This window comes from Rhipicephalus microplus, chromosome 1 (assembly GCF_043290135.1).
Source record: "Rhipicephalus microplus isolate Deutch F79 chromosome 1, USDA_Rmic, whole genome shotgun sequence".
In the NCBI taxonomy this organism is placed as follows: Eukaryota; Metazoa; Arthropoda; class Arachnida; order Ixodida; family Ixodidae; genus Rhipicephalus; species Rhipicephalus microplus.
The window spans coordinates 122494917-122518052 of record NC_134700.1 but is presented as its reverse complement, the minus strand read 5'-3'; the positions used below and the strand labels follow the sequence as shown (position 1 = coordinate 122518052).

At 44.9% G+C, this 23136-nt stretch overlaps 1 protein-coding gene across 1 annotated transcript in view; it reads left to right on the top strand.

Annotated features, from left to right (window-relative positions):
• Positions 1 to 23136, top strand: part of LOC119185697 (neural cell adhesion molecule 2-like) — a 92775-nt gene that overhangs the window by 65802 nt on the left and 3837 nt on the right. Inside the window, exons 8-10 of the mRNA XM_075867070.1 lie at positions 988 to 1166; positions 5557 to 5683; positions 8348 to 8476. Coding sequence (XP_075723185.1) covers positions 988 to 1166; positions 5557 to 5683; positions 8348 to 8476 — 435 coding nt within the window. The remainder of the gene's footprint in view (positions 1 to 987; positions 1167 to 5556; positions 5684 to 8347; positions 8477 to 23136) is intronic.

The following is a 23136-nucleotide window of genomic DNA, read 5'->3' as shown; positions in this document are numbered from 1 at the left end:
TTCGCAAATCAGTGTACTGCTCGGAACATCGTCAAATTCTGCTTTATATAGAAAAGCTTTATTATTATTATTATTATTATTATTATTTTGTCGGAATGGTATTAGTGATAGTAGTTGTAGTAGTGCAAAAATATTATTATTATGGCGTCATCGCAAAAAAAGTGGCCCAGAATTTATTTACAACTACTGGCAGCATGAGACAAGCCTTGACCACAGAAATATTTTGTTGGTGAAGAAATAAAGAGAAGCCTGTGCTAGAACATGGAGGCTCTGGATATGCCACTAATTACATGAAGTATTGAATTTAACGAACTTCGCCCCTACGGGAAACATAATTTATTGCATCGGCTTAATAGAGCTAAGTGACTGCGTAATGAACACAGAAACTTCTAGAGCTGCATTTTTGTGCCTTGCTAACCTTCCAGATAAAAAAAGAACGTTATTTTTGTTGACGTCATCCATAAGTTTATGCTACGGGTAGACAGACACTATCGGCGTATTACTTTCGGCACCCCTCATCTGCTGTCATTCGCACGTGGTGCACGTAAATCGTCGTCAGCGATTCCAAGATTGATTTCTGCGATTTAGGCTGCATGCAGAACGCAGGGTCCCCAAGCACATTGAACTGCGTTTGCACGTCGTAGTAATGTGCATTGTAGTGGCGCTTGCTTGCGCGTGCTGAGTGACAGACTTTAAAATCAAAATGTGTTAAGAGCGTTAACATTGCATACCGAGGAAGTGAAAAATTTGCCTTCTGTGAAATCCAAAACCGTGTGAGTACTCATTTATTGAGTACTCAGATGGTTTGGCCTGTTTTTGAGTTTCTGTAACGAATTATTCAAACTAAATTTTATTAGTTGAAAATAAAGAGATTATCGCGTTCTTGGTTTCCTTCACATATCTTACGCCATATAATGTATATCGTTCAGTGCTCCAATTTAAACCTTTAAATTTTTGTTGTGGCGATTGTGTCGACTTATCTGGAAGCAGGTCCACCGGGGCCTGTGGAGAACTGCTCCATCACGAACCAGACCGAGGGATCTCTGCACCTGGAGTGCCAGGCTGGCTCGGACGGTCACATGCCAGCCCACTTCATCCTCTCCGTGCACGATGTGCTCACAGTCACTGTCGTCGCTAACTTCACTGCCGATAAACCAGACTTTTGGGTAAGCGCGCTCTTTTACTTGGAAAATTATAGTTGCAAGAATTTTTTTGTGCTTTCAGCATCACAGATAACTGTTCAATGTGAGGAATATTACAAAAAAAACATCCATGCTGAAATTATCGTGTGCTCAGCCTAGCGTCAGACACAGTCCACGCAGCTGCCGCTCCGAGTGTGCCTGCATGCCACGCAAGCCGAGTGCTAGCTACAAAAGTGGGGCTGGTTGGAGCAAGTAGAGAACTGCATCTCAGATCTAGTAACGTGAAACCTGGGGAGAGCGAGAGATGCAGACCGCTTTTAATTATAGCGCGAATGGAGATTCACACACTGCGAATCTCCATTTAACTACGCGCAACAGTATTTAAGCACCGGCACTTCTTTTCAGTTCAATGTGCAGCATCTATATATAAGGAGTGACGGTGAACAGTCGCGCTGGGCGTTGTTTTTTATGAGCAAAAGGACCTTTGCGTTGTCAACGCACGCCCTTCATTCTGTCTCGCAACGCGGTGAGCGATGAGGTGTGGCGAGAGGTAGTGAGCTCTTTCTGGGCGAGTGAAGGTGATCTCTTTCTTGCGCTCAGGCTAGTCAACCGTCACGACAGCAGCAGTTGACGAAGCACACCGTCACGCTGATACCGTAGGGCGATTCCCCCCCCCCCCCCCCCCCAAATAACAACACAGAGAAAAGGAACGCTTCCTTCTTTTAATGGCATGAGCGCTGAATGACACGCTTGTTTTTCTTACAAGCATTTCGTTCAAACACTCACTTCTAATTTTTTTAGCATACTGAAAATAGCGTTCTAAAAATATAGCCGATTTGAAATCGATGGTTCAGGTTCATGTGGGAAGTTACATTGAATATTCATTAAGCCGCTGCATTGGTTTACTGATGTATATGTGGGGTTTAACGTCCCAAAACGACCGTATGATTATGCGAGACACTGTCGATTATGCGAGACACCGCAAGTTTCGACCACCTGGGATTATTTACGTGCACCCAAATCTGGGCACACGGGCCTACAGAATTTTCACCTCCATCGATATTGCAACCGCCACTTCCGGGATGTGATCCCGCGACCTGTGGGTCAGCAGCCCAGTACCGTAGCCACTAGACCACTGCGGCGGAGCTGCATTGGTTTACATAAAAGAAGAATAAAGTTCCAGTAACAGAAATTTTCAAAAATCAATTGAATAAGTTCACTGAACGTGGAATGTTTTCTTGTGAGCTGCTGGGATTTTGGCGGCACCTGGCGGAGCGGATGGAAAGCACGGTTTTTCCTCTGAATGGGCTCAGTGATTTGTTATGGCAGCTTGACGAAGTCAAGCTGTACAGCATGGCACAAGAATGCCGACGTTTCAATGCCACTGCCCGAGATCTAAACTACTGATAATAGTTGCCTACAATTTTTTTTCTTACGCTATCTCCCTCCACCAAGGACATTGGTAGCTCCTCAAAACAAAAAGAATCACCTAATGCTGTTCTACGCGTCTAATCAAAACGACCCCATTATTTCGAGCAAAGTGTTTCACAAAAAATTGCCCCGTATCTGCTTGTTACACTACAACTGTCGCCGAAAGACGATAGAGTTGCGTCTGGAGGAAGTGAACAAAATGTTTATTTGATGTTCTGCGGAAGAAAATTCGTGAATAGTATCCTGGAGGCACTGCGTTAGAGTGCCTCGAGCGTGCAGCGGAGGCGAACGAGTGCATCAAATCACGTCACACGTGAGACATGAGTGCTATCTGGTAGTTAACTTGGAAAACGAAGCGAGCGGTGTGTGCGCCCGTCTCAGAGGTGATGAGGTGTAGGACGCAAGGTGGTGGGTAGGTGCCACCACCATGTCGTCTAAGCTAAGCATTGAAACACTTGCATTTTCATGCAAGGGTTGCATGGTCAGCGCAGCGTCATAAACGATATGGTCCTTTGAATTACTTATGTATGCCTTTTCCAGTAAATGGCGCACATACAGAATATATACATGTTGTTGTGCTGCCTCAGGTATGCGCAAAAATTGATTTTTAATGACAAAATCACGCAAGTATGAACGCCAAATTTTGAGTGATTTTGGTGGATTCTGCAGATGGGGTAGGCCGTTTTGGGTAACGTATGGTGCCTTTTTTTTTCAAGGTACCGTTAGGGCAGAAAAGTAGACAGCTGTACAGACAGACAAACAGATCAAAATTTTTGCGTCGAAGGTCCCCGAGAAAACTGTCGTCTTTAAAACTTGCATTATCAATGCACACCTTCGGAGATATTTTGATTAGATGTTTCAATAATAAGCTTCTTAGATACAGATTGGTTCGGTACCCTGCAGTAGAGGCCGCGTTTCAAAGGGTGAAATGAAAAACAATGCGGGCTGGCTGAAATTTAGGAGTGCCTAGAGTACCTAAGATATGTGCTGAAGTCAAAATGAATCCGCAGCCACCAACTCTAACGCCTCTCAAGATTCGCCTGACGTAATATAAATGTCCTAATATAGAATTTATTTTATTTTTGCCGTTCATCTGTGCTATATATACCGTATTGCACGGTAGAATGAATAAGTGTTCCTTCAGCGTGAACAAAACGGAGCGTTAGTGCTGTACATCTGTCTGTACTATGAAGTCTTTCGCTGGCACAAGTTCCGCATAGGAGCCGTATGTAGGAGCCGAAGCCTTCTGCAAAGCAGAGCCCTCGAAAAGAAATGTTCGAAGGTGCCTATAGAAAGACAGAAGAGAATGAAGTTACCAGCATCTTTGCTGAATAATCGTGTTTTATAGACCATGCCCACTACCGTGCAAAAAGAAACAAACAAACAAACGCAACGTTATCGTACTGACTGATAAGCAACCAGCGCTGACAGGTGTTCTGACAATGCAGAATTAGCCCACGTGTATCGATCTGTAATTCGTGATACATTTTATTTAAAAGTGTTTTTGTCAATAGACTTAGCCTTCCGCGAAGGATCGCTAATATAATTGTGAAATATAGCTGAAAAAATTGTGGGATAATACCGTTCAAAGCTACGGGCCTTTCATTCATAGTGAATTCAAAATGACGAGCTCTCACGGGTGGTTTGGAAAAGGCAAACCATGAGCTTTTAACCCAAACAGGTACTTAGGAGTGATGCTGCGTTTTGCATATTATAAAAACTAAATGAGGCTAAGACACAGGCCGCCAAACTAAATCAAGCCACTACATCCTGTAATCAATCATACAATCTTCGCTTTACTTTATAAATAATGGTCGAGCACGTTGCGAAACAGAATTTTTTCGTTAGACTGAAAGTTTAAAGAAAACTACGGGGTACAGATGGCAAACATATGAAACATGTGGCTTTAAAACACCCACGAAGTTGAGGATTTTGCGTTTCGCACGTTTTCTCGAGTGCCAGCAACGACCACATTGAATAAGTTCAACTTGTGGAATACAATTTGGCAATCATTTTGAAGAATCTTTCTTCAAGGTGAAGTGCCCATCATGCTGACGTGTTTTTCATATTTCCGTGTTTGGAGGCTGATAAGGTGGATGAGTATGGAAAGAATGCACTTAGCGGGTGTCACATCTTACTCCTTCCTCCTTTGCTTTACGTTTCTGGTGTGAAAGAAAAGCTTAGTGAAGTGCTTGTATTCGTGTTTCTTGCGCTTAGTTTCATAATTTCAGCGAGTAAAAAAATTCGCACGCCACTGGCAGTTTGGTGAAAACAGCGCTGTTATGCAATCCTTACAGTCACCTGTAACTTTAAGCAGCATCATACTACCTCAAGCCAAATTTGTCGCTAGTTATTTTTAATAAACTACCTTCCCCGCCTAGTTTACACTCTGGTCTATAGACTCGGTAGATTAGAAGTCCTGTAATTTATAAATTGTGTTTTATGTCATGATCTGGTGACGAAGAAAATTTTACTGGAACCCACTCCACTGCCATAAGAAACATATTTGCATAGTGTTCAAGTAAGGTTCAAAGTTTCAAAGTTTTAGCTACTGATAACAGTAATGCATAGTATAAAGCTGATTTCCAATTACTGGAAGAAGAAATGGTCTAGCTAACGTAACTGTTGAACTATTCTACCAATGTTACTTTCGGTAGTGGTAAACACAGCGAGACCTCCATCTGTGAATGAAATTAGTGACGCAGCGAGCTTCATCAAGCAGTCATTCACTATTTGTAAAGCCTACCCATGCTGCGACTGTTCCCATGCTTTATATTTCGGTGTGATTGTGGTTTAACATGGCATAATAAAGGAGGCGGACACCTCAACAAGCCATCTTGAGTGGCGGTATACACGAATGAGTGTGCTCACGATTCTCCGCTTCGAAACGCGTGATGCTGTGCCTGAATTTTTAAGTTGTGACTGCGAGGAATGAGCGTTCTAATGTCACAAAAAATACTTGTGGTTGTCTTTGTCTTAACAGGTTCACGACCTTCTTCCGGGTGTAGAGTACTTCCTAGTGATATCGTCTGTGAATGAGCGGGGCCGGAGTCCTGAGCTAACCATTCTGCCTCCAATTATGCCTCTAGTGGGCAAACTCACGAAGTCAGGTAAGATTCAAATTTAATTGGGCGATTGATGAGTGAATGAAAGTGAGCTGGTTCGTATGTATTCATCTGAAAAAAGAACAGTGCTAATTCAAAAACGGACAAGACAACATCGCTCGAGGAGAGCGCCAAACTTTATGTGATGTATTTTTGGTTTCTATTTAAATCAGTGCTGTTTTTTCAGGGGCTAAGCTCCTTGGGGTGTGGGTCTGTCCTTCCTCCGTTGTTGTACGTAGCCACAAGTGGCACATACCTACTTTAGATCGGCTATGTGCCACATGCGATGAGAGATGGTAGATGGCGGTACTTGAAGTGTTTACTAGATGGATGCACGGACGGACGCTTGGACGGACGGACAGATCGACTAGCTTGTGGACGGAGGGATTGGAGGACGTGCAGATCGGGTATGTGCCACAGGCGATGCGAGATGCGAGATTGCGGTACTACAGTGCTTACTAGATGGGCGCACGGACGGATGGATGGACAGACAGCCTCGAAGATGGAGAAATAGATGGAAAGATGCGCGTACGTACGGACGGATGGACGCATGAACGGACGGACAGACGTATGGATGGACTCACGAACGGACGCATGGACAGACGGACGGACGCATAGATGGACGCGCGGATGGTCGTCCGGATGGACGAATGCAAGAACGAACGGAAGGTTGGAAGCACGGACGGGCTGAAAGACGCTTCACCCCACTCATCATCACTCACTCCGTAGATAAGCTGTGATGTTTTTTTTTTCAGATGAAGCCTTTAGATTATACGTTCGTTTGTCGAATCACATCGAGTAAGCTGTACGCCGCTTTTGATCTTTATACCCGTCAGATTTGCGTAGTGGTTAAGGTGTTTGAGTGCAGACGAGAAGGCCGTGGGATGGAATCTTGGCCGCGCAGACTGCATTTTCATTAGAGGCCGAAATGGTTGAGCCCCACGTAGTTAGATAAAGGTGCCCGGTAAAGAATACCACGTGGTCAAAAGAATACTCGGAGCCCTCCACTAGGACATATTCGATCATCAGATTGTGTTTTTGGGGCGTTAAACTCCAAATATTGTTATTGTTTACTTTTAAGGGTTAAAATTATCTACGACGTGTTGCAAGTTGGTCGACGCATATATGGGTTATGTCATAGTACATGGAATCACATAATTCAAATAATCTTACGAAGCTAACTTGCTATGCCACTATCACGGCAGCTGTGTGCACACAAGAAGATTATGTATGATTGCCAACCCAAGAAACTGCACCAACCTTGGTGTGTGTCTGTTACTTGCATGTCCGCAGCTGAACGATAGCCTTCATAATAAACCAATGCAGCTTGTTGTGTGCAACTACGCATTTTACGTTCCAAATCTGCGAAAGCCACTGCGAAGTAAAATATATAGGGTTACGCTTTCCGACGGAACATAAATTTGAAGTTCTTCAGGTATTTTTCAACGTTAAAGATTTTGTTTATTGTGCCATATTCAGTCTCAATTGCGCTGATATGTTTGCCGCAGGTGTGATAGTTCTGGGAGCGTATTAATTGTTGCAAAGCAGCATCGTTCTTGGGCATAGTTTTCTGACCAATAATACTCTTAATGCGACTGCAAAGCTGACTCTCAGAGAAAGTTACCTTCAATTCATTGTGTTAACTTTTGCAAATCTAGGCCGAGGGAAACCTTTATTGCCTGATTATTTACCAGATTACACCTAAGCATGGGAAGTTACGTTTGCATTATGAATAACGTTCACACAGGCTAGCGTTAGCAGGCAGTATAAATAAATTGTTCAACAATATTGGAGCAGACGTACTGTCAGTGTAAATATTTGGTTCCGAAAGCTCAGGCGCTATTGCAACAAAAACATTTGCGCACGTGATCATTCAAAGCGGGTACATCGATGTTAGCATAATTATGCATGTATTATTCGTCCGTTTTATTATCACGATTTAGCGTAAGGCTTAAAATACACACCAGCTGCTATAGTGAATTATTTATTGTTGATACCATAGGAAAACAAGGGACCTGTCACCCCGCGACAGCTGTCATCATGGCCCAGCAGACATCGTTTTTTAAAGAAAAATTGGCAATGCGGAAGCAGCACATCTACTGAGTAAATGATGATGAGTGGGGCGAAGCATCCATCAACCCGTTCATGCTTCCATCCTTCCGTTCGTTCTTGCTTCCATCCACCTGTGTGACCATCCGTGCGTTCATGCATGCGCCCGTCCGTCTGTACATGCATCCGTCTGTGAGTCCATTCACCCACATTCTGTCTGTCTCTTCGTATGGCCATCTGTCCGTACGTCCACGCAGCATCTATCCATTCATCTGTCCGTCCGTCTGCTAGTCTGTCTGTCTGTCTGTCTGTCTGTCTGTCTGGCTGTCTGTCTGTCTGGCTGTCTGTCTGTCTGTATGTCTGTCTGTCGGTCTGTGCGTCCATCTTGTGAACACTCCAAGTACCACCATCTCCCGTCTCGCATGACCTGCGTCACATACCTGCTCTAGAGCAGGTATGTGCCCCCGGTGGCTACGTTTTACTACATACATACATACATACATACATAGAAGGGATGGACAGACCCACGTCCTAAGGAGCTTTGCCCCTAAAATGTTTTCAATTATAGCACGTTTATCCTTGTTATGGTCATCACTTATCGTTATCTCGTTGTTAATACAGGCAGTGCCACCAAAATCTACTCCAACGTCTTGCTCATTGTGGTGGTCGTGTCCGTGTCGCTCCTCTGCCTGTTGCCACTCATTGTGTTTGCAGCGGTGAAGCTGAGAAGAAGTGACTTCTTCAACAAGAGTGAGTATACGTTGTTTATAACAAATCACGTACTTTCACTGGCAAACTCCGCAAATATGGCGTGGTTTTTCTAATGCAACTTGTTGCCATCTCTGTGAAGCACTCTCACTTCCCACCGTGATTAAAATAAACATTAGTGAATTTTTTTCTTGCTTAGATATTCTCATAATGAAATTAAATCGCTAGTACACATATTGCTGACCAAACGGAGCGTCTCGAGCAAATACGGCTATGTCACGACAAGGATTTAAGGGCGTTTGAATATTTTGCAACAATTCCTATGAAACTTCCAACCTTAACATAGCAATCTGTTCGAATTTTCGGGCAGCATGAATTACTTGTATGCTTATTGTATACTCTAAAGCACATATTCTTACCGCATCATAGTGTATACAATAAAATGATTGCACCCGCTGCAGGGGTGCACTATAGCATGCTTGAGCTGTGCCATGAAGCTTAGTTTCTGTGAATTGTTTTCGTTGATACAAACATATCGACTGTAGTGCAATGAAAGTAAGGAGGCAGACACAAACGTACTCGATCTTTCTAAAGTACACATCTCACACAACGCTGACCACGTGGGACGATTCAGTGCGCACAAGTACGTAGCTAACAGAAGGAGCATTTGCAGTTCGGGCCAAGTTTAGTTATCTCAAATTGAGGGGATCAAATAACAGGTGTTTGAGCATATGAGGCAGTTGGTAACAATCATAACCTTTAAGGTTGCGAGGTAAACGACAAGGAAGAGGGTGAAAATAATTTGCAGAATCAAAGAAAATTGCCGCATATAAACATCTAGATCACCTGATCACACTCAGGGTTTCCGCTGGTCATTATGCACTTGGTGTCGTTGAGAGGTGGTTTGGATGTTATATGACCCTTGAAAAAAAATCTTGTGGTGAGTATACGAAGGTGTTTTTTTTTCTGCTCCAGCCATTTAGCACTGCTCTCAATATATTTCACAAAGGTGAAGTCTCAGGGCAATATGAAAAGACAGACACTGTGAACATTTTCAACATTTTGTCAATTACGAGCTCTAATATGTTAACTATTTCTGCGGACATTGTAATATTACCATTATTTGATTGTTTGTTCGTTTTGAACAATACTGTCGCGAGAGGAAACGATAGGCAGGAACTCGAAGTGGAGGACTGTTTACTCAGCCAGAGCTGCCATTGACTTCTTCGCTCTCGTCTTCTGCCACCAACACAGCGTGGCATTACCCTCTCCCCAATGAAAAAAAAAAGAAGAAGAAGCATCGAATGAATGCCATGGCTCCGAAAAACAACGAAAGGTAGTAAGAAATGTCTCTGTCCATTGAAAAGAAAAAGGACGAGATGAAAAATAAAGAGGCAAGAAAGCAATGTGCAATTGTCTTGAAGGATATTGCCACATCACAAAGTTCTTGTCTTGCAGTCAACGAGAATAGTACGGCTTCATCCTGGAGACGTGAACCACATCCGAGGAGCGGGGTCTGCGAGAACGGTGTGACGTGTCTGCTGGGACAACTTCGTAGTTCACTTCGCCGAGGCGATGAAGAACTCGGTAGGGTCCGAAGTACCGACATAACAATTTTTCTGAGCGTCCACGTTGACGTATAGGAGTCCAAACCCAGACTAGGTCTCCGGGTTCGTATATTACTGCTCTGTGGTGGGTGTTGTACCGGAAAGCATCTTGATTTTGCCGCGATAAAATGCGAAAGCGCGCCAGCTGCCGGGCGTCTTCGGCACGCTGAACAAATACATCTGCGTCCGGGGTGATCGTGTCCGGCCGAGTTGGTTGCAGCATGGTGTCAAGCATTGTGGTGACGTCGCGGCCGTAAACCAGACGAAAAGGAGCAAAGCCGGTGGTTTCCTGCAAAGCCGTATTGTAGGCAAATGTTATATACGGGAGGATTTCATCCCAATTCTTCTGATCCTTGGCGACATACATCGAAAGCATATCTGCAATCGTTTTGTTAAGACGTTCGGTTAACCCGTTAGTCTGTGGGTGGTACGCAGTTGCTGTTCGGTGCGTCGTGCCGCTCAGCAACAGGATCTGTCGGAGCAACTGTGCCGTAAAAGCAGTACCACGATCTGTGATGACGACAGCGGAAGCACCGTGGCGGAGAACGATGTTCTTGATGAAGAAGTCAGCCACCTCGGAAGCAGTTGCTCGCTGGGCGGCTTGTGTTTCACAGTATCTGGTCAAGTAATCGGTGGCAACCACAATCCAGCGGTTACCAGCCGTAGACTTCGGAAATGGGCCGAGTAAATCTATCCCGACCTTTTCAAAAGGTTCGTGGGGGAGTCGCAAAGGCTGAAGCAGACCGGCTGGTTTCGTCGTTGGAGTTTTGCGGCGCTGACAGGCTGTGCATGTCTTGACGTACTGCCGGACGGTTTTCGTAAGTTTCCGCCAGTAGTATTTGTTCTTGATCCGCGCCAGAGTACGCGCGAAGCCAAGATGCCCTGACGATGGCTCGTCGTGACTAGCACGCAAAACATCATCGCGGAGAGCAGCAGGAACGACGAGGAGGTAAACAGTTTTCGTTGAGTGAAAGTTGCGCTTGTAGAGGATGCCTTGGCGTAAACAGAAAGATGACAAATCACGCGCGAACTGATGTGGGGGTTGTGGGCGACGTCCCTCAAGGTATTCGATCAGTGGTTGCAATTCTAAGTCTTCGCGTTGCTGCTCAGCCACGTTTAATGATGCGAGAATAGCAAGGCAGCTGAAGTCTTCATCATTGCCTTCTTCAGCGACCTCGACGGGTGCGCGGGAAAGACAGTCAGCGTCGGTGTGTTTCTGGCCAGACTTGAAAACCATCGTTATATCAAACTCTTGTAACCGAAGGCTCCATCTTGCGAGACGGCCCGAAGGATCTTTCAGATTCGCTAGCCAGCAGAGAGAGTGGTGGTCACTTACGATTCGCAAGGGGCGTCCGTACAAGTATGGCCTGAATTTCGTTATGGCCCATACAACCGCCAGACATTCTTTTTCATTCGTCGAGTAGTTCTTCTCCGCAGATGACAACGTGCGGCTAGCGTAGGCGATGACGCGTTCCACGCCATCTTGATATTGCACGAGAATAGCTCCGAGGCCAAGGTTGCTCGCGTCAGTGCGGACTTCTGTGTCTGCTTCGGTGTCGAAGTGACCTAGGATCGGTGGCGTTTGTAGGCGTTGTTGAAGGTCGCGGAAAGCGCTGGATTGTTTGGGACCCCAGACGAAGGCGACGTCATCCTTGACGAGTTGTTGTAGAGGGTCGGCGATTTTCGAAAAGTTTGGCACGAAGCGGCGGTAATAAGCACAAAGTCCCAGAAAGCGGCGTACATCATGCTTTGTTTTCGTTATCGGGAACAAAGCAACTGCCATAGCCTTGTCAGGATCGGGGCGAACACCACTGCTGCTGACAATGTGGCCAAGGAATTTCAGTTCCTCATATCCAAAACAACACTTTTCCGGTTTCAGAGAGAGGCCGGCAGTGCGAATAGCCAGAAGAACTGCCTCAAGCCGCTCAATGTGCTGTTCAAAAGTTGTAGAAAAAACGACTACGTCGTCTAAATACACTAATCAAGAGTACCACTTCAAGCCACATAAAACTGTGTCCATCATTCGTTGGAACGTAGCTGGAGCGGAGCACAGGCCAAAAGGGAGTACTTTAAATTCATAGAGACCGTCCGGTGTAATAAACGCTGTTTTTTCTCGGTCCCGTTCATCTACTTCAATCTGCCAATATCCGCTACGGAGATCCATGGAAGAGAAGTAATGGGCGTGTCGCAGGCGATCCAAGGAGTCATCAATACGAGGAAGAGGATATACGTCTTTTTTCGTTATCTTGTTCAGTTTGCGGTAGTCGACGCAGAATCGTAATGAACCATCTTTCTTTTTAACCAGAACAACTGGTGACGCCCAAGGACTAGTCGATGGTTGAATTACGTCGTCGTCGAGCATTTGTTTTACTTGATGACGTATAGCATCTTGCTCCTTCTGCGACACGCGGTAAGCATGTTGGCGCACGGGTTGCACGTTGGGCTCAGTGATAATTCTGTGCTTGATTAAAGGAGTCTGGCGGACTTTCGAAGTAGTGGCAAAACAGTCACTAAAGGATGAGAGGAGACTGAGGAGCCTTGCCCTCTTAGGTTCTTACAACTGGCGATTGACGTTGAGGCGACTAGTCATGTCAGTATCGCAGCTGTTCTCAGTCGAGATCGTCGTAATCAAAGGGAAGGCGTCCAAATCATCCAATGCCTCCAAGTAAGCTATGGTTGTGCGTTTCGCAAAATGCCTGTGTTCTCCACTGAAGTTCGTAACTAAAACCATAGTCTGGCCATTTCGCAGTTGAATGAGGCTTCGAGCAATTGCCACTTCCCTATCAAGCAATAACGTCAGGTTACTTTCGGCGATGCCCGTAATCGACTGCTCCCGTGGACACTCAACAAGCACGAAGATACTACTGCGAGGTGGTAACGTGACGCAATCATCGACTACGCGTAAGGCCACGCCACGATGTTCGTTCTCGATGTCGGAATCTGGAGAAACACAGTTAACAAAACTGACGAACAAATCACGCAGATTAATTATCGCTCCATACTCTTGCAGAAAATCCATGCCCAAAATGACCGGCCGAGAACAATTGGGCAGTACAAGGAATGATGCTACAAAAGCCGACGCACAAATCTCAAGCCTGGTGGTGCACCTTCCTATTGGGGATACGAGGTGTCCTCCAGCGGTGATTAGTTGAGGGCCGTCCCACGTTGTCAGCACCTTGTGTAGACGGGTGGCCAATGAAGCACTCATCACCGAGTAATCAGCTCCCGTGTCGACAAGCGCAGTCACCGGATAACAGTCGACGGAAACAGTAATGGCAGCGGACGTTCTGTTGGCGGTTTCACAAACAGGCTTTAACGGCACGTCGTAAGGCAGCGGCGGAGGGTATTTGTCGGTTCGCGTGACAGCGGCCTCACCTCCGGAGGTCGCCGTTTTCAGTTTCCGCGGCGTGGGCTTGCGCCACTGACACCAGGGGACCCAAAGGCGGGTCGGGCGCGGTGCGTTGATGTGGACGGACGGGGTGATGGTGACCGTGACTGTCGTCGCGGCGGGACAGGGGCGTGATGACTACCCTCCAAGTAATCCGCAATTTCCTGTGGGCGCTCACCATAGCGTGGACAACGAGCATCTGGGTGGAATCCGCGTAGGCCTATTCGTCGGTAGTAACAGTCGCGGTACATGTATCCAACTTCGCCACAATGGTAGCACAAAGGACGATTGTCGGGTGCACGCCATACGGTGGACTTCCGCGGGCCAGGACGTAAATCGGTCTGAGAAGGCAGGCGACGGGCTGGACTTTGAAAGCGTCTGGGGGTCCCGGTAGGTGCATGAACAAAATGTGCCGTCGGTGGCGTAGAGACGCGTAGGGCATCCGCGTAGGAAAGCGTGGGAGGTTCGACTTGCGATGGTGGTGCAGAGTGAACGAACTGCCTGATTTCGTTCCGAACGACGTCCGTAAGAGCAGCGCTACTGAGAGGGGACGCTGCATAAAATTTCCGAAGTTCTTCTCGTACAACTTGCCGTACGAGTTCTGTGAGGACCTCCCTGTTATCACCTCCTGGTATAAGCGAGCACGCAGCGGACATGGCCGTCTGACGCTCTACTGCGACACCCGCTGCCGAAGCATGCGCTCCATAATTGTGGCCTCACGTATGAACTCGGACACGGTCGTAGGAGGGTTGCGCACAAGGCCCGCAAAAAGTTGCTCCTTTACACCTCGCACTAGCAGGCGCACTTTCTTGTCTTCTGGCATGTGGGGGTCAGCCCGTCGAAACAATCGCGACATTTCTTCGACAAACATGGCGACGCTCTCGTTCGGCATTTGAAATCGCGAAGAGAGTGCCTGCTCCGCTCTCTCTTTCCGTTCGGGGTTACTGAACGCCTCGCGAAGCTGCCGATGGAACTCCTGCCAACTTGTGAATGAGGTTTCGTGGTTGTCATACCACACTCTTGCCGTGTCTAAGAGGGAGATATACACGTTCTTCAACTTACGGCGATTGTCCCAGTCGTTGATGGCAGCGACTCGGTCGAAATGGTCAAGCCAGTCTTCGACATCCTCACCGGCATGCCCGTGGAATGGGTTGGGTGTGCGAGGCGTGTTGATGACACAGGGTACGCTAGCGAGTGGGTCATGCTCGGTTTGGGTTGCGGATGTGGCAAACATTGTCCTCACGGAACTTGCCAAGGGGCCGTACTGTTGTGGTAGTCCTTGAAGGCGGCGGCTGCTTCGATAGATATCAGCAGATCCTGGTGCACTGGTGGTGGTTGCTTCTGGTTCAGGACCAGCAGGCATAAGACGTTGCAGTACAGTACCCAGCACGTCCACCAGTCTGTCGCGAGAGGAAACGATAGGCAGGAACTCGAAGTGGAGGACTCTTTACTCAGCCAGAGCTGCCATTGACTTCTTCGCTCTCGTCTTCTGCCACCAACACAGCGTGGCAATACTTAAAAGTTTATCAATTTTATTACTCCACAGCTTTATTTATTTCGTTAAGCTCCTTCCTTTCTGCTTATGCCCCTTCTCCACGAAGAAGATAAACCACCTTTTGGTCAACGTAGAGTCACACAGATGGGCGAACCATAGAGAGGAAAATTTAGCTTTGTTTACAACAAATAAAGTTTTAAGTTTGGTATGCGGTTGTATACCGCAAACCTATTCAGGTAAATATGAAATTACTACGTATTTATTAAGTGAATAAAATACATCTAGGTGTTTATATAGAAAACAGAAAAAACAAGCAAGCGGGCCAAGAAAGAAGACCGTATTCATACTTTCATTTAACTGCTTCAAAAGAAAGCAACCGCTTCCGCCCTCACCAAATGTACCAAATGCAAAAATCAAAATACCAACAGCCACACAAAAGAAAAAAAAAGCAAACATGAAGTGTTGGTTAAGCTTAATTGAGGTTAAAGGCAAGTCACTCTCTTCCTATATTAAAGCTAGGAAACGGAGGGACTCGCACTTTCAAAGGGGGCTTGATTGTTTCCTTTTCATTTGTAAAAACCGCGCGCCAGTTTTTTTTCTCTTTAACTGCACTGTCTGAGTGAAACGCTTTCAGATGCTTCATGACTCGCCTTGTGCGAGGCAGGGTGCATTGATTAGGAACTCGCCAACAGGAAACAATATGGAACCGAAAATAATAAAATGCAGTAGCTTTACAGTAAATACTTCACAGAAATGTTTTGCGACGCTTTGAAATTAGGGCCCCAATATTTCCCACCCTGTTGCAATCTGAAAGGATTCCTTGTTTTTCTGACTCATTGTTATTTAAAATAAAAACGTCGTGTTGTATTTTTTGTTTATACGTGGGGCTTAACGTCCCAAAATCGCCATACGATTACGAGAGACGCCGTAGTGGAGGGCTCCGAGAATTTCAACCACCTGGTGTTCTTCAACGTGCACCCAAATTTGAACACACGGGCATTTGCGCCTCCATCGAAAATGCAGCCGCCGCAGCTGGAATTCAATCCTGCGACCTGCGGGTCAGCAGATGAGTACCTTATCTACGAGACCATCGCGGCAATGGTGTTGTCTTTGTTCTCGCTGTTATAAAAGCGGGGCAATATAACCTGGCGCGGACCGGAATACCGGTTATCTAATGCTGCATTAAGTTTAAAAATACATATGAATAAAAAAACTGATGTTTCGTGAGAACGTATATTCAATGTTGCAAAAAAGAGGTTTATTTATGGTTAATTGTAATCGCAACTCCTGAGAAATAAAGCATAGTGAGAATAAAGAATGCGTATTCAGTATCGGGGAATGCTGCCAATGTATGCGATGTTTAAAGCAATGCTGTTTTTCAGCATTATTTCGATTTGCATGTTATACAAGACAAATTTTTAACCAATGTCGATGCATGCCCGTGTAGTCAAAAACGCTCTAATGTATTACTTTGTATGCTTTGCAAGGCCTTCACCATGCTGTTTGTAGTATTTTTCTTCGACTCAACCTTCCGGAATATGATTTTTATCTGGACTTCAGAAGATAAAGTAAGACTATTAGCTTGTCTTCTTTTTTTTACATTGTGCCCTTGTTACGTAGGTCGTGTGGCCAAGAAAGATAGCACAGAGAGTGACGCTTGCCCATCTACGACGACCGCCAGTCCTCAAGAGGCGATGCAGCTGTAGATATCATTGGTGTACCCGAAGGAAGACAAACAAGTTTGGATTGTTAAAAAGAGCACCGGCCTATGAGCAAGGTGTGGCGACACTGTCCCCAGCGTGGTACTTCGAGGCTACGTGACGGGAGGATTGTACAGGCGGACCAGTCTGTCGTGCGTTGGAGTGTAGTTTAGCCTTCGATTGACACTGGAGCCTCTGTATTACTGGTCATCAGTGACTGTGATAAATGTGTGTTTGAGAAGGGAAGTGCAGAAACCCAAATTTTCAAGCGGATTGATCGAGTGGTTTGCGTCTGGGAGACAATTTTTTTATTTTTATTTCTTGAGATGGGGCACGAAAGGGACGTCTGAACAGCGGCATCGATGTGTTATTGACGCCTAATAGACGGCGCTGAAAACGTAGCTTGCGGCTGTTTATGAGTGAATATCAACATGCCAAAATGATGTAGACTTCGTGTGTGCTCCCTACAAATCCGTTTGGTAATGTGGACCCTCCTTGCAGTGTGCCCGTTGCTGCTGTGAACTGAGCCGAGAATTAACCAAGGGTCCCACGTGTGACGTGCCGAACCTGCTCAAGCTCTTGGTCGTTGAAGGATTGTGAACAATTTTGGACTTTTTTCTGAACCACGTCAATTGACATAGGTGCTGCCGACCCTGCACCCTTTGCGTCTCCTTGTTACTGCGGAGACAGCTGTTTGTGTTCAGGCAACTCAGCGGGTCTGTCAAATTGTGGTCAGATACTTTAAATCCAGTTCCTTGAGCACGTTGCATTACAGTCGACATTTAACTTGCAGATTCTTGTGCCATGAACCACTAGAAACAGCAAAAAAGCGATACTCACACGTCGTTGTGGTTTGTTGTATATTCCCGCCTTTTCATACTGCAATGTTGAGAATGATGAAAAAAGTATCGTGTGCTGCTCATTGAGACACACATGCCTACACTGTAATTTGTCATCGGAGCTGTTTGTGTTTTTTTTCGACCTAATTCATGAATGTTAACTTCAAGTTAGGCGTTGCTGATATTCGACTACTAAACTACTACTAAAGTTTCCAGATGGGTTGAATTGCTTCATGGATTTGTGAAGGTTTGTCACTATACTACTTTTTGAAACAACATTTGTAGGTCAATATTTTATTAGGTACGCTTGGGAAAGATTCGAATAGGGTGATTTTTATATGTTTGATACCGATAATAAACATGAATATACGTAAAATAACAGTCTCATTTATAAAACAATAAAAAATACATGACAGAATTGAGCTAGTTCTCTTCAAGCAACCATTGCAATATGTCCGACCAAATAATCAATAACAAGTAAATATGTATTGCATAGAACATTTGGTGTCATTACACTTGTTTATTCTAGTCATGTGTGCTTTGTGATCTTAAGATATTAAAAACAATATGAATCTTCTTTTTCGTGTTGCTCAAGGGCGTTCATAAGGCACTGCACATAGGGCAAAATCGCATGTGCAGAACTGAAACACCTATCAAACAGGCGCGAATTTTCGATCATTTTCCTGAGTTTCATTCATAGTCTCAAGACTTCATATTATTTGTATATTTACAATCAGCTCTCAAATATTAAATGAACGATTTCAAATTTACCGAACACTTCACCGATACAATTACAAGTCTAACGCCAATAAAGCTTTCTCATGACGTCGCATTTTCATGAAGTCAAAAACATACCTGCTACCATTTTGTGGTAGGCTGGCTATTAACATGTGTATATACCTTATCAGAGGCATCCAACTGTTTGTACGTATTTGAGACGCGTTTCGATTATCTATCATGCTTCACCTGCTCTCCTTCCAGGTCTAGGAGAAAAAGATGGAGGAAATAGGTAACAGCGAGACGCAGAAAGTACATGTTGGTCAGAAGATGTAGAATTTAAAAACTAAAAATTTTTGAAACCATGAGTGGTATGGTCGCTGAATGGAGGCGAAGTTTTGCCGCGAACAAGAAAAGTTTTGCCGTTACTTGTGCTGTACGACTTATGATCGACGCCTAAAAATCGTTGAGGAGATGTTATGTTTATATTACCTGTGATAAGTATTCTCTCGAACTACTCGTATACTTGAGTCATGTGAGTCTTCATTGCCTGAATAGTGCAGACAATCACTGCTTTGTTCACGATTCAGTGCGACTGGTTTGTTGATGTTTTTATTGAAGCATGAACAAAACCATTCATGTAATTATGACGCAGTAGTTATCGTTACACGAGTGTGCTTATTGTTATACCGTTTCAGTGACGTGCTACACTTGCAGGAATAGGTATCTGCGTCAGTGTCATGGGTGGCCCAGCTGGAGAATAGAGTGCAAAAGAATAGGAGGATGCGTCAACATTAGGTGTGCGTCATGCTATTCAGTGTGCTGAATTCACGCGTATGTAATATATATTACATTTGTGCAAGATGTGTGTCCAACCTGTTTGTTGTGATCGCCATTTATTTATTTTTATTTGTTTTTCGTCAAAATGGTTGAAAATAAAGCGCAAGTTGACTTTGATGTTTCTGTGTACCACTTTTTTTATTCATCGCGAACGCAGAGAAAATGCATTGCAGTTTCAGAATGAACAAATAAACAGCGCTTAGCAGTAGAACACGTATAAGATAAAGTTTTCTTTGTTTTTGCTGCATAAAACAACGCAAGTTCCTAATATTGAAGATTTGGCAATAGAGTGCAGTATATATGACAGCCCTACACAGCAAAGTAAAGCAAAGCGCTGTGGAATACACAGAATACAAGACTTTTTCACTTCAAGCTTGCGATTTATTGGCATGCTATAGCAGTAGAGTGAAAAGACTGCGCTCTCTAGCTTCTCAGGATAAAAGTACTGTCTTGTCCCAACAAAAAAAGTTTAACGACTGCTGCCTGCACAAGTTGAACTTCTTGCAGTATATTTAAGGTGCCAAACAAGGCCTCCCAACAATTAACAGAAACTAGCACTATCATTACAGTGTTCTACAGCCCACAGTATCGCCAATTTTCACTTGTTTTGATGAAATATGCGCCAAAAAAGGTTTCGTTTTTCCTCATAAGTGCTCTTTCTTTACGTTTTTACGAAGCGCTAGGCTCACATTAGTCGGGTGAGACACGCCGCGTCATTATCAAAAATCTTCGGAGCGCGGCGTGTCACTGCACCCAATATTTTGATAAGCGGATTTGTCTTCTTGAAAGCTGAAGCTGCGTGCATTAGCGTGGGAATTTGCATATTTGACACTTTACCCTCCAACTCAAGCAAAATAGAGAAACGGCGTAGAGAGAAGGGGCTCGAGTGACGCTTGTGACCACGCCATTGTGCTGAATGAGGCAAAACGTCACAGAATTCTGTGGGTTAGCGGGAAGAAAAAGTCCGGAACATGCAAATTAATAAACAAAAGCACGCAGTTGAAACCTTGGAAGAACAAGTACAATGGTCAAAACGTCCGTCCAGCACACACCATCTTCCGAAAATTCTTCAGCGGTTCAAGGTTTCGTATTGCCGTAAATTTCTAACATTATTTGGTTGCCCTTAATCATGCCATCCAGCTGGACTTTAATTAAGACAGCAAGACGAAAATTATGAGGCTGAAATACGAATGCCCCGGCGTGATTTACATTCAAAAGAATCTTAATGATATTGTTTTTGCAAAATTTCAATTCCTTTGTTATAGATAATATAACTTTATATATGTAAGACTATGTTAATATGAAAATGCTCACCATTTATACACACGGGTTCGTGCACCATGTAATAAAAAAGTGCTCCCCTTTTGTTTACGTAACACTGTCTACAAGCGTGAAAGAAACGTGCTTGTTCCGAGCTGATATATTTGTTGAGGATATCTCGAGTTATCCTAACAAAAAATTAAAATCAGATTGATATTCTTAACAAGTGAAGCCTTGATTTACTGGAGATGCCACTTACTCAAAATTTTGTAAGGGTGAAAGGAGGAGAAGGAGGAGGAATAAATGAGGAAGGACAGGGAGGTTAGTGTAAGGGTGAAATGTTTCAAAAGCACTACGAAGGGTGTTCACAATTACGCTGATGGCAGTCAGGTTGCCTAAAATGAAGATCTTCAAATGGCCGAACTTGCGGTAAAGAAACGAGTGTAGAGAATACCCAAGTATACGCGCCACAATATATAGCGACAGCGGAAGCCAAAGCCTCAGCCATCAGTAGCCGGATCACTGGTGCAATGAGTCGTATTTTATTCAGTGGCCATGGAACCTTCCAGCTGTACCACTGATGCTCAAGTAATCTCTTAAAAAACAAAAAAAAAACAACGCCTATTCACGTCTTGTGCGTGATATCAATAGAAGAGTTGAAACAGTCGTGTCGCTTCGAAAACACTGCGGCTCATTATGCACAGAGCGTCACACACCAACTTTGAAGGTGAAGCTTAAGCACACTAAAAGGAAGCGGTAAACACGTGCGACAGTATCATCATAATTATCCTTATCATCATAATCATCTTGAGAAGCTCGTTCTGCGTGCAAATTCTAATGACTGTATAGCAAATTGATATACAATCATGCCAACATTGAAGAGCTAACTCCATTTCAACCATGCGAATTTCTTTGTGTCACCCACCAAGCCGGGGCTTGTCACTTTTCGGATACGAAATTGTCGTGATAGTATTTCGGAGATGCTTTTCACGCTGGCCAGCTTTCTTCTTTATTTTCTTCCAACTTGTTTCATAGCGCGCACTTTGAACTTCACGCCATTCATCACAAGGACATTGCTGTCCCACCGTCATTAGAACACATAAATCTATTTTACAGCGAAAGCTGTTATGAGATCACAACTCGGGTCACGCGCAGTCACGCGCTGCCACCGCCGCCAACGCCGGTGTCCATAACTGCCCCGCGCGAAATAATAGAACAAAATTCACAGCATATCCACGGAGTGAATAATCATGAGTGGGGCGAAGCATCCATCAGCCCGTTCGTGCTTCCGTCAGTCCGCACGACCATCTGTGCGTTCGTTTATGCGTCCATTCATCTATCCATGCGTACGTTTGTGAGTCCGTCTCACGTCCCCTGTGGCACGTACCCGATCTAGAGCGGGTATGTGCCACCGGTGGCTACCTAATACTACTACTACTACTACTACTACTACTACTACTGCATACAACGAAGGATGTACAGACCCACGCCTTAACGAGCTTCGCCCCTGAAAAAACCTAGCACAAGTGATACAGTGCGCCTCAAACTCAGGTCCGCTGGGTGCCACACCAGTATTCTATCACTGAGCCACTTCGGTTTTCGGGTCTTTTGGACAAACTTGCCTTACGCAGGCTTGATGGAAAGCAGTCGCGTTAGTATAGGAATTATAAAGGGTTTCAGAACAGATAAAGAGCAACCAGTCGTCGCACAATGCAAATAGCGTAACGAGTGGGTCGTCTCATTCTCCAACCGATTACAAAAGCTTGTTCTCGTTCTCCTAATAACTGCAGCGCATGCCAACTTCTGCCATAATTCCTCATCGTCGTCAGCCACTGCATGAACCATTGGCACATAATTCTTTGCAAGTGTTTAGCGGATACCACGCTTCTCAGAAGAATAACAATAACTAGCATAGCAAAAGCAGGCATACTGCCAAATAAATGTAATATTAACACAATAGAGGGCTTGAATCAAGTGTGCCTGCAGTAGTTTCCTAATGCGTGTTTGGCCAGCCCCTCCTCAATTTTTTTCGGTGCCCAGGCGAACGCTGTCTTCAGGCCGTCGAGCGGGCGCTCCGTCTCCGGTCACCAATGCCGCATGGTGGCACGGCCCGAGTGACTACGGTATGCTGGCGCTGAACGGCAGCGCGTATTAGGAAGCTCGCGAATCTTTGCTTTCATGCGAGTTAATTGGCAGTCGTGCTTCTTGACGGCTTTGACGGATGCAAGGAGAATGAAAAGTAAGACGAGTATAGTGGTGCGCTGTTTTAACCGGGTTAGTACACGCTACCTGTTCGATATATGCGTTCGAGTTTTATAGCACTCGCGTTTTATTTTTTTTTCAAAGTTTTGCTATCTCATTAGTTGCATACCTCAGTGTATAATACTGCTGTGTACCACTCTGCATATCTGACGGAAAAAGATGAGATTGTCTTTTTTTTTATTCCTCATTAAATAAAAAAAAACTCGCCAGTCCCCTTATGGATTCACCTGAGACGACTGAGAGGCGAGAACTATCCTCGTTTTCTTGCGATTCAATGCACTGAATGTTTCCCACAGCCCTCTCGGATCTTTCTGCGCCCAACATGGTTTGCTTACTGCCTCAGAGATTGGAGACAATGCTAGCTTTCTGCCCCTCAGGATGTTATGCCCTCATGATCGGCTTTTTTAAAGCAAGCGAAGATGTTATATTACACAGTCAAGTTATGTGACCTTCCGATAGGTCACATACATTTATGATATGTGACGTCACATGATGACGTTTTCAAGTAATGATAATTTTTTGCATCGCTGTGTTCACGCCACAAACGCGAAAAGACACCGGACGCCGCCAGTGATCAATTCCCGCCAGTGATCA